Here is a 14,586-nt window from a genome sequence, read left to right on the forward strand (position 1 = left end):
AAGGTCCCAGTCAGCAGGGTGATGTGCCGCTGTGATAACACAACACCAAGGGCGTAACCTCGCTTTTAAAACCCATTCTGAGTGGCTGATTGTTGTTTTGCGAATTGATCAAGAACTGAGAAGTTACGAAACTGAGGCAGCTTTCATGTTTTCTCTTTTCCTTGAGCTAATGTTGAGATTAAAACCCTTCTTGCACCCTTTCCAAATGTTGATGCAAGTTTTCAAGTAAAGCTTTGAAACAAAACTGCTTCAGAAATTACATCATCATATTGAGATATACAAATGTGGAATTTAGAATACTTAGAAGTATTTTCTTATAAATGGTAAAATTTTCTTGCCTTAGATCTCATCATAGTCGCTAAGAAAAAATACATTGCATGTAGAATATTCTGCTCACAAAGAAATATGGTGAAAAAAAAAACAAAGGAGTTTGGGGGTTGGGATGTTCTGTTACTTGAGCTTTAGGCAGGAAACTAGCAATTTGTGGGTTTTTATTTCTTCTTATAGACGGTCAAGTACACTGTCATGTTCCAGCCAGAGTCACACATTCAGATGTCTCAGACATGGGCAAGTCAAGTCCATGGTGGGGGCCGGGAGAGGGTACAATCTGGGACTGAATGTCATGCTTTGAGGCATCCAAATTCAAAAACATTAAGTCCTGGGGTGCCTGGGGGGCTCAGTGGGTTGAGCTTCCGACTTCGGCTCAGGTCATGATCTCACCGTTCCCTTGTTGGAGCCCCGCGTGGGGCTCTGTGCTGACAGCTCAGAGCCTGGAACCTGCTTCGGATTCTGTGTCTCCCTCTCTGTCTCGGCCCCTCTCCCACTCATGCTCTGTTTCTCTCTCTCTCTCTCTCTCAAAAATAAAATATTTAAACAACAACAGCAACAACATTAAGTCCTGGACTGGTCATGTACATTCAGAACAGAGAACTGCACCTCTAGCCTCTATCTGGTGGTCTACTTAGCAGTACTTTTCAGTAATGATGACTGTCTTTATATTTACTTAGATTTGTATAGCAGAGTTATCTTCATTTAACAGATAAGAAAACTGAAACTCAGAGACAATGATGTGACTGGTTCAGAGACACAAAAAGACACCTCAAACTGAGGTCTTCAGACTCTAAATACTTAGGCAATAAAGATAATAAAAAAAAAAATAAAAAGTCAAGGTATTTTCAGTTTTGATTATAAATCCGTAACAATGAAAAATTTTATCTGTTTGATTGGTGGGCTACATGTTTTTAAAATGTAGACTCACAAATCACAAATTCTTTTTTTTTATCTTTAGTTATTAGTAATTTCAATTTTGATGAAACTAAGGGAGTTATAAATATATACTTTAATTCTTGAAACCTGATAATAATTATTGGGTACAGTTGTTTATTTTGATAACTCTGAACCCCTTTTATGCTTTGAATCTTTCTTAATCTGAGGTCTAATTGTGTTGTTTATACTTACAACAGGTAGTGTAATAGCAGAAATAATTTTTTAAATGGTAAAATCAGATTTAATGGAAACATTTGTTAATTCTCTTTTATCTAGGGTTACTTAGATATCGAGTACATAGTGGAATATTTTACGAAGTCCATAAAGACTTAGTTGTTTTACTAACAAAAATAATAAAGCAAATATCCATGGAGTACTTACCATGTACCAGAGAGTATGGTTGATACTTTATATGCATTATTTCTTTAACGATTTTGATTTCATTTCACTTTTAAAATTAAGCACCTGGTTTAACAAATTATTTCAGAAACTTGACCATGTGACTTGCCTCCTGGACCTTAATGAATTTTTAATATTACGATTGTGTTTTAAGTATATTTATGTTGTTAAATGCAAACTGTCGATGCTCTAGCTAATTTTTCTTCTTGTTTATATCTTGCGGAGTGCTGGTAATAGCTACGTATATAAACTTTAGTTTAATGATCCCTTGTCTCCAGAACTCTTAGCATCCAATAGAATGAGTTTTTTTTTTTTTCAGGCACTGTGGTACAGTAGAAAGAGTATGGGTATTGACATTAGTCTCCAAACTCTCCTACTTAGGGTAAGATACTAGGAGATTACCTGGAATTGTCTGTTTCACTCTGCACTTTGAAAGAACATTATGAGGATTGAATGTAACATATTTAAACTACTACCTGGTCCTTAAAGATCATTCAGTAAATGGTAATGATCATATTATTGGAATTTAACCTATGGAGGATAAACAAAGTGTCTACACTTTGATTTTCGTCTGTCTTTGCTAGCTGTCCGAAGCATTCATGTTGTCATTTCTTTGCTTTGCTTTCCTTTAGTTATTCATAAAAATTATTAGAAATATTTATAGGGGCGCCTGGGTGGCGCAGTCGGTTAAGCGTCCGACTTCAGCCAGGTCACGATCTCACGGTCCGTGAGTTCGAGCCCCGCGTCGGGCTCTGGGCTGATGGCTCAGAGCCTGGAGCCTGTTTCCGATTCTGTGTCTCCCTCTCTCTGCCCCTCCCCCGTTCATGCTCTGTCTCTCTCTGTCCCCAAAATAAAAATGAAAAAAATAAAAAAATAAAAAAAAAAAAGAAATATTTATAATGCTCTTCCCCCAATATCCCCTTCCTGCATTTTACATCTTAACCTAAATAAAGATATGCAACACTAACATTAATAAATATATTGAATATAAACCTTAACTTTAAAGTCCATCAATTATTTCAAATGACATATTTTTGAGTATCTATAATCTATCTGACTAGGACATATAAATGTATACTGTATGATCCTTAACCACAAAGGGCATTCACTCTGATTTCAGTCCAATGCCAAACAAACTTTTTTACTAGAAAGAAATAGACACCTTTCAATTACAGCTTATATAGGTATTCACATTGAATTTAACAACCATTTATATTTATCATTTTGCTGATTCCATTTAACAAAAATCTTTATTTTCCCTAAACCAAGGAAGGATTAGAGAATGAAAGACACATGTTTCAATGTAAGTATTATTATTGATTTTCTCAGCATGACTTGGCTATTGGGGAGAAATTAAGCTGCAAATTTTAAAACATCCCTGAGATGTTTACAGCTTAATTGCATTGCTTACTTTAAGAGTTTTGATTTCAAATTGTATTAAATTCACATTTAAGTCCAAAATAAAAGCCAAATACGAATTGGGTATTTTTAAAGGCTTGTGTTAGTATTAACTCTTAACTTGCGTAGTTATTTGAAAATTTGCTGAATAAATATTCAAGTGTAAATAATTTTTTAAACAAAGTATCTCAGAACAGGAAAAGTTTTGCAGATGTATTTAAAAGGAATAATGCTAGTCTTTTTGGAACTATTTTATTAGTGATTTCAATAATTAAGGAGTGATTTATAATGATATATAATGATAGTTTGTAGAATACTAATTTTTGAATTAAATTTTCATAGGCCTGATGTAGCTTCACTTAGATGAGTAGAAATAAAACATTAATTCAGACAAAGAATGTTTTAGAAAAGGAAAGGAATTTTCTAAGCCAAAATTGTATTTGTGAATTCATATGTAGATAATAAATGAAGTCATGTGTTATTTAATATATTAATAGTTTGGGGGACTATTATGCTGATACATTCATACTGATAACCTAGTTTCAAAGTCAATGTTAGTGTAAATCTAATGCATATGTTAAAATAGTTCTAAAATCTATCTTGATTTTAACTGATATTAAGTATCTCATCTTTATGCAAGCAAATATGTTAGCACTAATAGGAATTACACAAGTAAATAACTAATATTGCAATGAGTGAATTAATAGACCCCTCAGGGTTTTATTAATTAAAAAGTTCAAGTCATATTAAAGCACCTTTTGTATATGTTTATTTCAATCAGAAAGCTGAACATGGTAACTTATTTGCATAAATAATCAATCACCATTTACTAGTAGTAATAAGGTTAATTTGTTGCTACAGACATAATAGGATTAGTCAATTATATTTTCCAGAAAGTACTGTTTGTTATGCACCCCATCACCTGTAAAACAGGATTGGGTTTAGCGCCCTTATTAAATGAACACATCAAAAAAATCTTTGTCCCTGTAAAAGTTTTATAAAAAGAAAGCTAATTTCAGTTGATTTGAATAAGTAAAATGCAAACATTGCTTCCATTTGTAAATTTAATTTATCTTTCTGCAAAGATTGATTATTTAATAAAGTTATTTATTTTGATTCAGTAACCAGTCAAACTGAATCTAACACATACAGGACATATTTCCTTTGAAGAAAATCTCATTTGCAGATTTGTTTTATTCCAAATAAACTGACTTTCATTCCCTGTCCTTGTTCTTGGGTAATAAATTATGTTGTCTGCTCCACCTACTGGTGGATACATGCAAAGGCCTATTGTTGGATTCATTAGAAGATACTGCCTCTAAAATGTTGCCAGAATTTTTATGGATCCTGCCCCGGAGAACAGCAGAGTTACAGATACAAATAGAAAACTCAAGATCCACATCATAAACAGTTAATGTTTCAAAATATAGGATATTGTATACAGTTATATACATTGTTTCCTGATCAGTGAAAAATATAACCCTGTTTTTTATTTCAATATGCTCATGGAAAAGGATAGGTACAAAATATATTCGTGATTAAGTATAACTATATGTGTTTTATTTTATAACAATGGTTTTTAATAGTTTATACATATTCAAGTTAAAACTAAAATGAAAGTTTATTAATTAAATAGAGTTTGCACACATTTTACAGAAGTAATTTTCATGTCATCATTTATATAGTAGGTTTTCAATGTTTTTTCTTTAATGGGTAGTGAAAATTTTTAAATGGACACTGAGGTAATGATTTTCAGTTATTTAGGATTCTTTAAAAAGACCCCATGCCCCAACGAATATTAATAGAACATTCTCTTTAATTACTTTATTTTTTGAGAGAAAGAAATGATTTCAGCAACTTATTTTACAAAATGTTGTCAAATCATATGTGTACACAAAAGAAAAATAGCTTAATTTTACAAACTTAATGTAACAAAAATTAATTGATACCCTGTTGATATGGATAACATACTGGTATGGATAGCATGTTTATAAGACAAATCTTATAAGGTGAAAAAAATGTTAAGAAATATAGTAAATCTTTGAAGTTATTTATTACTTTCAACTCTAGCTCCCCAGCGTCATAAATGGGGAGCTTCTGTGCCCTACATGTATTAAATACTTAATATGGGGCGCCTGGGTGGCTCAGCCGGTTAAGCGGCCGACTTCGGCTCAGGGCATGATCTCGCGGTCCGTGAGTTCGAGCCCCGCGTCGGGCTCCGGGCTGATGGCTCGGAGCCTGGAGCCTGTTTCAGATTCTGTGTCTCCCTCTCTCTCTGCCCCTCCCGTGTTCATGCTCTGTCTCTCTCTGTCTCAAAAATAAATAAACGTTAAAAAAATTTTTTTTTAAATAAAAAAAAAATAAAAAATATGTAATTGCTCACATAAAAAAAAATCTTTATTTGTCAGAGAGAGCATGAGTAGGGGGAGGGGCAGAGAGAGGTGGAGAGGGAGGGAGCATCCCAAGCAGGCTCTGCACTGTCACCCCTCCCCGCCCCCGCCACCCTGTGCTGCCCCTGCCCACGGGCTTGCTCTCAACCATGAGATCATGACCTGAGCCAAAATCAAGAGTCGGACGCTTACCAGACTGAGCCACCCAGGAATGCAGTAATTGCTCACTTTTAATTTGAAGTGATGAAGTATCAGAAGAATGGCAGCCTGCCCGCGTGTACCTGTGCACATGCACGTGTGTGTGTGTGAGTGTGTGTGAGTGTGTGTGTGTGTGTGTGTGAGAGAGAGAGAGAGAGAGAGAGAGAGAGAGAGAGAGAGAGAGAGATGTCTTTGTGTATATGGTGTATTTGGAAAGCATCTTTGGAGAGCCTTCCCAGAAGACATTTTCCGTAGTCAGTGGTATACCACAGCCGTGGTGGGGAAACTCCAGTGTGGTGTTGACTGCATTGCTGTAATGACTCTCTGGAGTACACTTTTACAGCTTTTGATCTTTGTCTGAAAACTACTGCTTTGACTTCAAAATATTAATTTTGTTCCTGTCTCCTTCTAAGCTGGACCTCCCCTCTCTCTTTTTCCCTTCCACCATCGCATCCCTCACCTCTGCATTTCCATGATGTACATACAAAAGGATGCACGCCTTGATATGTGTGGCTTTAATAGTACCCGCTGGAGTGAGTCTTACATTTACGATCTTCATGGTTTGATGCAACTTGATTTGCGGCATTCGCATGATTCCTTGGTTCTTCTTTTTAGCTTTTTTTTTTCCTTTATGCGTTCTTTTTATTTGTCCAAATCAGTCTTTATTTTGATCGATGATCTAAACTATTCCTAGTCACCCCAATTTTTTAAATCTTTGTCTCTTTTTCATTTATTTTGTACAATCACCAACTTCTTTCCATTTATTCTTCCTGGTATGTTTTAAATAAATTCCATCGTGTCCATTTCCTGAACCCTGGACAATGGTAATAATCTCTGAAATGATTTTCTTTTTGTTCATTCTTTTCCTCTCTGTCCCAGTATATCTACTACCATCAGATAAATTCTGCTAAAATGGTATTTTTTTTATGTCATGTCTCTTTGCAGTTTGAAAACCTCCAAAGATTCTGTTGTCTGTAGGTTAAAATCCAAAGTTTTCAGCATAAGCCTTTAAAACTCTGAAGAATCTGACTCTACCCTGCCTATTTAGACTTACCTTCCTTTCCTTCTCGGGATGAGCGTCCTGATACAGTCTGACTTTATACCCTAGAAACATTCATCATAAGTATCTCTTTATGAGATAGGTGATTTCTCGTGGCTTGTCATATTCCGGAAATTCAGAAGCTTCCCTATTACCACCCCCAACTCCCCAAAAAGAATCAACATCTCACATACTTTCCGCTAACACTTGGATTTTGCCATTATTTTATCATTAAAGATACATTTCTTTTCCCTTATTAAATTAAAATACTTCCAAGAAGGAGACAGCTGTTGAGGTGTCTTATTAGTATAGCTTGGTGACAATAACCAGGACTAGGTTATCATAAGAGGAGGGAAGAAAAGTATGTCCAGTGCCTGGAATATGAAGACCAAAATGGGCATAATGTTGGTAACGAAGAGATCTAGAGATGCTAAGATATATGATGACTCCATGCACTTTCTGGGGAGAAAAATATGTATTTAAGGCACTGAAAAGAAAATTAGCACATATAAAAGAAACTTAACAATTTTGCCATTTTGTTTAGCATCACTGCTCTTTAGTGTCCCTAGTTAACTATTTCATTCTAGATACCTCTTATTTCTTTCTTAATCACACAGCATTCTCAACAATGAATTCTTAATTCTTAAATTATTCATCCCTAGTTTTGACTCATTTCTATTGGAGTTGAAAAGGTCTGGCAGTAAAAGTGAGAATTAGGGAAGTATGGAGTAGTACACTCACAAGTCTTACATGAAGGATCTGATTTTGATTTTTTTTTTTTTTGCAAACTTCCCAGTAGTTTGTATGTTTCCATGGAGAAAAATATAAAAATAGGAACTCACACTGACAGAGGACAGGACCTTTCATTGCAATATACTAGAGCAGCAAGGAGTCTTTATAGATTAGTTTTCTAGCTCTTTCTGTTAACAGATTAAAGAAAGTTGGTCTAGAAGATGAAGCAACTTGCTCAAGGTTATGTAATATTTTATTTAAACTCTGATGTTGGGGCATCCTCAGTACAGTACAGCCACAGTGAAAATTGAGTTCGTGGTTCTATGTCTGTGTCTATATGTGATTCACGTAAGTAAACTCTACTTGGAATTCTACCCTAGGTTTATGACTGTCTCTTTATCCCTCAAAACACTAGCATTCTGAGTGTACATTTTCCTTGAGTTACCCTCAATTCATTGAACTCTCTTTTTACCCTTTCTCTGAAATGTTTTAGTACTTAGAAGAAAATTGATTTGAATGAGTTTACGGACAAAGAGAAAAGCTAGGGCCTGCATATCAAAGATTGAGAGAAGCAAGCGAGAACATAATACAGATTTCTCTGGCGCCTTTCTGTGAACAGCTCAAAGCACTTTTATTATATTTATCCCCACAGTATTGTATGAAAGTAGCAATTATCATTCTGGTGACTAAAAGACTATTGTTTGGTAGTCATTTTTCCTCTAGACACTGGGCAGATTTATTCTTTCAAGAAGACTATGCAGTGAATAAAGATCTGACCCGACGGTCTTTGGATCCATAGTTTAAGAGGCAGGTCCTCAAGTTTGGTCATTTTCTCTTGGTCCCAAGTGAACCGTCCACATCACAAAACCATCACATAATTTGTTGCTATTGGCAGTTCTCTCTTCAGAAAAGGCCAAGGACTGAACTAGCATGGCGAATGAATTAGCTATTAACTTTTACATTTTATTTCCCCCCTCTTTAACATTATCGTTTTTATTATCCTGTAATGTATGAAAGAGATAAGATTATTGTCCATTGTCAGTACTCTTTGAAGAGACAAAGCAAGTGGTTAAAAAAAAAAGTGTGTCCCCAAATAAGTGTGTGCCCCTACTCTTCTCCCTGCCACCGTTCAGCCACTGTGCATCTAAGAAATGGAGACAAAAATAAAAATAAAAATTAATGTAAAGTGAGACCACTCAGAAAAGTGCCTGTGCTACTCTTCTTATATGTATTTTCCTCTTTCCAGCATGCTACATTCTAAAACTTATTTTCAAAAATATTCTTTAGCAAAAGACACTGTATACCTCTCCTGTGCATGTGACCAGGGGCAGATTCATGTGCTGTGGGGCCTGAAGCTTATAAGATGTTGGGATCTACCTTGAAACAAGAAGTGTACAAAGTTACAAAATACAGGAGGATGAATATTTTTTATGATGAGTGAATATTTCAAGCACATTTCAAATTTTAACATCTGAGAATACCTCACAACTCAAAATCTAAATATTGCAGTCGTTGTATTAACCACTTGATAGCTCTCTAATATTTGCTCACCATATTTTGGTTTCATACTCTTTGATTGCTTCTTTATTTGACAGTGACTTTGTTATATTCTGTAGTGAGTAAATGAAATTTACTCATTCCCTTTTGTAGGAACACTGATCTAAAGTTTTTATTACTATAAGAAGGTAAATGATGTGTTTCCATTTGCATATGCTGCATTATTGAATGTATATTTTTAAATGTTTATTTATTTATTTTTGAGAGAGAGAGCAAGTTGGGGGGGGGGGACATTGCAGAGAGAGAGAGAAAATCTCAGCCAGGCTCCACACTGTCAGCACAGAGCCCAATGCGGGGCTCGAACCCACAAACTGTGAAATTATGACCTGAGCTAAAATCAAGGGTAGGATGCTTAACCATCTGAGCCACCCATGTGCCTCTATTGAGTATATTTTTGAAAGGAGAGATCTTCTGTTTTGTATAGGAAATGATGAGAATCAAATTCTCCATTTGAGAAAAACCCACTTCTCTTCCATTAACCACATACTTCGGCTCCAGACCCTGCCTCTATTTCTCCCTTCCTTCCTCTCCTTCCTCTCTTCCTTCCTTCCTTCTTTCCTTCCTTTTTTCCTCCTTCCTTCCTTCTTTCCTTCCTTCCTTCTCTCCTTCCTTCCTTACTTTCTTCCTTCCTTCCCTTCTGTTGTTATTATTGTTGTTTTGTTTTTCTGGTTTTTTTTCAAGCTTTTATTTAAATTCTAGTTAGCTACCATATAGTGTAATACTGTTTCAGGAATAGAATTTAGTAATTCATCGCTTACGTATAACACCCAGTGCTCCTCCCAACAAGGGCCCTCCTTAATGTCTGTCACCCATTTAGCCCATCTCTCACCCCCCCCTCCTCCATCAACCCTCAGTTTTTTCTATATAGTTAAGTGTCTTATGGTTTGCCTCCTTTCTTTTTTCCCCCTTCCTCTATGTTCATCTGTTTTGTTTCTTAAATTCCACATATGAGTGAAATCATATGGTATTTGTCTTTGACTAACTTAATGCACTGTAGGTCAACCCATGTTGTTGCAAATGGGAGGATTTCATTCTTTTTGATGGCTGAGTAATATTCCATTGTATATATATGTCATGACTTCTTTATCCATTAATAAGTTGGTGGGGATTTGGGCTCTTTCCATAATTTGGCTGTTGTTGATACCGCTGCTGTAAACATCAGGGTGCATGTCAGGCCAGACACGTTAGGGTGTTCATACTGCTGTGTAGTCTCTGGTCCTGTACCTTTTTTCATGATGCAGGTGAGTCTGCCCAGTGGTTTCAGGAATATTCCTGAAAGTTATTCTTACATTGGGATTCCTAAAAAAAAAAAAAAAAAAAAAAAAATTAACATACTTGGAAGTAACAGGGAAAAAAACATAAATATATCCAGCAAAACCTAAATAAAATATATACCCACCTTAGTTTTTTTCTTGCTCAGTCTCCAGCATGCCCATAGCCACTCTTGTGCCACCCAACCCAGGTGTGATAGAGGGTAAGTCAGAGTATAAGAAACAGTGGAATGAACTTATACTTTACTTTCACAGACTTTACAACAAAACATAACCAGGTGAGCACATTGCCAGACTCCCTCCTTCTGTCTTGGAAAGAGCCTGTGAAAATGAGGGCCCCAGAAATTAAGCTGAATCAACTTAACTGTTACTTCACCTCTAGTTGGACTATATTTTTGTACTGTGTTAAACTTGCTCAAATAAGTTTTAACTTTTAATTTAATTTAATTTTATATAAATAATCATCTGCATATCAGATTTCTAATCTAGCATTCAGACATTTCAAAGAACACTATTATTTTAATCCTGCCCATAAATTTGAGGCACCTGATTTTCTTTAGTTCTCTATTTATTATGTGTTTTTTGGACATCAAACTCAGGATCTGTTTATTTCCATCCAGTGACTGGGCAAATTTTTAACGTATTAGCTATGGAGTAGAGAGAGTTCTACTCCCAATCCTAGGTATTAAAAAATAACCTATATATACACACCTATGTATATATGTGTGTTATATAGGCATCTGTGTATATACATACACAAATACAGGTTTGTATAAAATTTCAAATCTTTAATAGGAAATTCAAAAGTCAGAAAAGAATTAGAAAACATTTGTAACAAAAGTATTTCCCATTTCCTATTTTAATGTAAAATGTTCCTTTACTTACCTTTTATACTCTGGCACACCATATTTTAAATTGTATGCAAAAATTTTGCACAGTTAACTGGTGTATGCTTATTTCTATTGCTTTCATATTAAATTAATGTTGTTGGTAAGTTAATTATAATCACTTTTTTCAACTTCTTCACTGATTAAAAAAGACTGAGTTTTTCTGGTTCCTTTTGCTATCACTACTTATAATACCATGAAATCTAAAACTTAGAAATACAAGGAAGGTATACCATGGCTTTAACTAGATCTAATAAGGTTATAATAGTTTGGTAGATTTGAGGATTTACTCCTATTATTAGTATGACTATTTTTCTTAAGTTTCTTAAGAAACTTCAGAAATATTTTAGAATGAGACCAATTGGAAGTTAGATTCTGTTATAATGGATAAATAATGAAGAGGTAGATTTTGTCACTGTTCGTCAGCTCATGATTTATCTTAGCTCTCCTGCAAGTCCAAAAGAATAGCTTCGTATAGATAAGCCCTGCTCTCCCTACACTCTTGACATTGAATTCACTCTTCTGGATTGGAAAACTTTAGAAATATTTCAGCTGAATATCTAGTAACCAAATTTTAAAATCTCAGGCTTTGGATTACTCCATCTTCTTTCTTCCCTTCTTCTTCCTTTAATCTTCTTTATATCTCCTTCCCCAGCCCTGTACCCTACAGTCAAAAACATTCCTTTGTATTAAAACTAGGGACGTAAGGAGAGAGTTTATATTGTCAAATGTTTTCTTAAAATGAACTCTTAACTAAGTCAGTGGTCAAAATAATCAAACATTGACTAATGTAGCTTATTTGATCATTAATGTCACTATTAAAAACATGAGTATTTCTTAACATTGGAGTGTAAATTAAGATATAGTCCAACACAAGAAATCATTTATGACCTTGAGATTTTATACAGTATAAAGTAGGGAAATATATATATCTATATATCTATATATAGATATATATATTTTCTATATATATAGAAATATATATATATTTCTATATATATATCTATAGAAATATATATATATATATATATCTATATAGATATATAGATTTTCTATATATCTATATAGATATATAGATTTTCTATATATCTATATAGATATATAGATTTTCTATATATCTATATAGATATATAGATTTTCTATATATCTATATAGATATATAGATTTTCTATATATCTATATAGATATATAGATATATATATTTATTTTTTTTTAATTAAAAAAAAAACTTTTTTTGAGAGAGAGACAACAACCGAGCACAAGTGTGGGAAGGGCAGAGAGGGAAGGAGACACAGAATCCGGAGCAGGCTCCAGGCTCTGAGCTGTCAGCACAGAGCCCGATGCAGGGCTCGAACTCAGAAACCGTGAGATCATGACCTGAGCCGAAGTCAGACACTCAACCGACTGAGTCATCCAGGCGCCCCTAGTAGGTAAATATTTTAAAAGACATAGGAAGTTTGTACCATATTTTATATATTTATTATAATCACAAAAGAAACATAACCAAAGAGGAAGTACAATTGTTTGTTCAAAAATATATATTAAAATTTAGGGGCGCCTGGGTGGCTCAGTCAGTTAAGGAGCTGACTTCGGCCCAGGTCATGATCTCGCAGTCTGTGAGTTCAAGCCCCACGTCAGGCTCTGTGCTGACAGCTCAGAGCCTGGAGCCTGTTTTAGATTCTGTGTCTCCCTCTCTCTGACCCTCCCCTGTTCATGCTCTGTCTGTCCCTCTCTCAAAAATAAATAAAACGTTAAAAAAAAACCTTTAAAAATATATATATATATTAAAATTTAGCTTCATTTTGCTGTGACAAATGTGGCTTTAAGCATGTTAGTATAAAGTAGCATATTTTCTATTAAATAGTCTTGTCAATTGGTTTTTCTATGTATTTTTTGACAGTTGAAAGTATTTCACTCAAAAAGGAGTCATGTTTTCTATACAATATTGCAGCAGACAGTAAAATAAAAGGTGAGAAAATGGAAGGAAGGTGTGAAGAAAGGAGAAAAGAGAAAGAATTTGTTTTTAAATCTTAATCTGTTAATATCTCTTGGCCTAAAATAAATAAACTGCAGGTCTCAATTGCTGTTGTCATATGGAAAGGAAAGTCTTGCCGAAAGGATATGACCTCTCTCAGTTTAGAGAAAAGTTACATTTTCAAGGTGTTCATATAATGTAAAGCATTCTGGTAGTTTTAGTCCCCTTAATGAGTTGAGAAATATTTTTCTCTTAAATTTATTCAGCTTTGTTTTCCATATACTTTTAAATTAATACATGTATATATATGTATGCATATAATTTCAGTTTTAGTATCTCTTTGAAATAAATTGTGAATCATTAAGATAATATAATTTTGTTGTGCTCATACTTATTATTTATGCTTATGCTCTACATGCATAAGTTAATTTATGATCATCTGAATTAGTCTTAAATTAACATCATTAAAATGATTCAATTTATTTTACCTGGTTTATTTCTTTCTATATCCACACAAAAATCAGCTGCTCTGTCAACAATTATCCGAATGCTAAAATTGTTGTAGGGCCTTCCCTGACCTCACAAGGCACAGCTGTTGCTTTTTATCTCCATGTCTAAATATAACACTTACCATTGGCATTATGGTTACATCTACTTCCCTCTAAAGTAGGCAAATTCACAAAGGAGAGCAACTGTGTCACTGTAATGTCCCCGATTTCTAATATCAGAGTCATGCTATGCTATTTCTAATAAGAGTCCTAATTCAGATTTACAATACTTTTCACATTCAAAACAAGAAAGGAAGCTTTTATTTCAGTCTCATTCACTATTTCTTCTCTGAATTAAATAAAAACTATAAATAAAACAATCATCTTGACACATGTAATGATTTTTAGTAACTGATGCCTATATTTGGTAGAATATTTCATGTGTTTTTTAATTTTTTTAGATGCTTATTTATTTTGAGAGAGAGAGAGAGAGAGACAGACAGGCAGAGCAAGCATGAGCAGGGGAGGGGCAGAGAGAGGGAAAGAGAGAGTCCCAAGCAGGCTCCACACTGTTAGCACAGAGCCCAATGCGAGGCTTGATCCCATGAACTGTAAGATCATGACCTGAGATCATCGGATTCTCAACCCACTGAGCCACCTAGGTGCCCCCTAGGTGGTGTTTAAAATGGCAAATCCTATATTCAAAGAAAAGGCAAAAGGGAAGCTAACTCTTTAAAAAACCTTTTATGTCCCCAAATAAGCCAAGTTACATAACTAGACAGGGTGAAAGTGAAATTCAAACTAAGATGTGGCTGTTTTCAAAACCATACTCTCTCTTTATGGTATGGTTTAAAAAGGACTGAAAAAGGTCCTAGTTCAACATTATTTTCCTGGATGATGGCTGAAATCATATCTTTAAATTTCTATTTATTTGAAGATAACTACTAGACAATATATTCAGTATTATTACCTTTTTATGCTTTGTG

General features: G+C 34.5%; 1 protein-coding gene across 6 annotated transcripts in view; it reads left to right on the forward strand.

Annotated features, from left to right (window-relative positions):
* Positions 1-14,586, forward strand: part of SPATA17 (spermatogenesis associated 17) — a 223,884-nt gene that overhangs the window by 72,855 nt on the left and 136,443 nt on the right. For 5 of the 6 annotated variants that reach the window (XR_009254330.1, XM_058701374.1, XM_058701373.1 and 2 more), the window contains one exon: positions 1,985-2,047. The exons of the other annotated variant lie outside the window; for it this stretch is intronic. Coding sequence is in view for 4 of the 5 variants with exons in the window: in XM_058701374.1 (XP_058557357.1) it covers positions 1,985-2,047 (63 nt within the window). In the remaining variant the exon portion in view is untranslated. The remainder of the gene's footprint in view (positions 1-1,984; positions 2,048-14,586) is intronic. 6 annotated transcript variants of the gene reach the window in all.

Source organism: Neofelis nebulosa, chromosome 15 (genome assembly GCF_028018385.1).
Source record: "Neofelis nebulosa isolate mNeoNeb1 chromosome 15, mNeoNeb1.pri, whole genome shotgun sequence".
In the NCBI taxonomy this organism is placed as follows: Eukaryota; Metazoa; Chordata; class Mammalia; order Carnivora; family Felidae; genus Neofelis; species Neofelis nebulosa.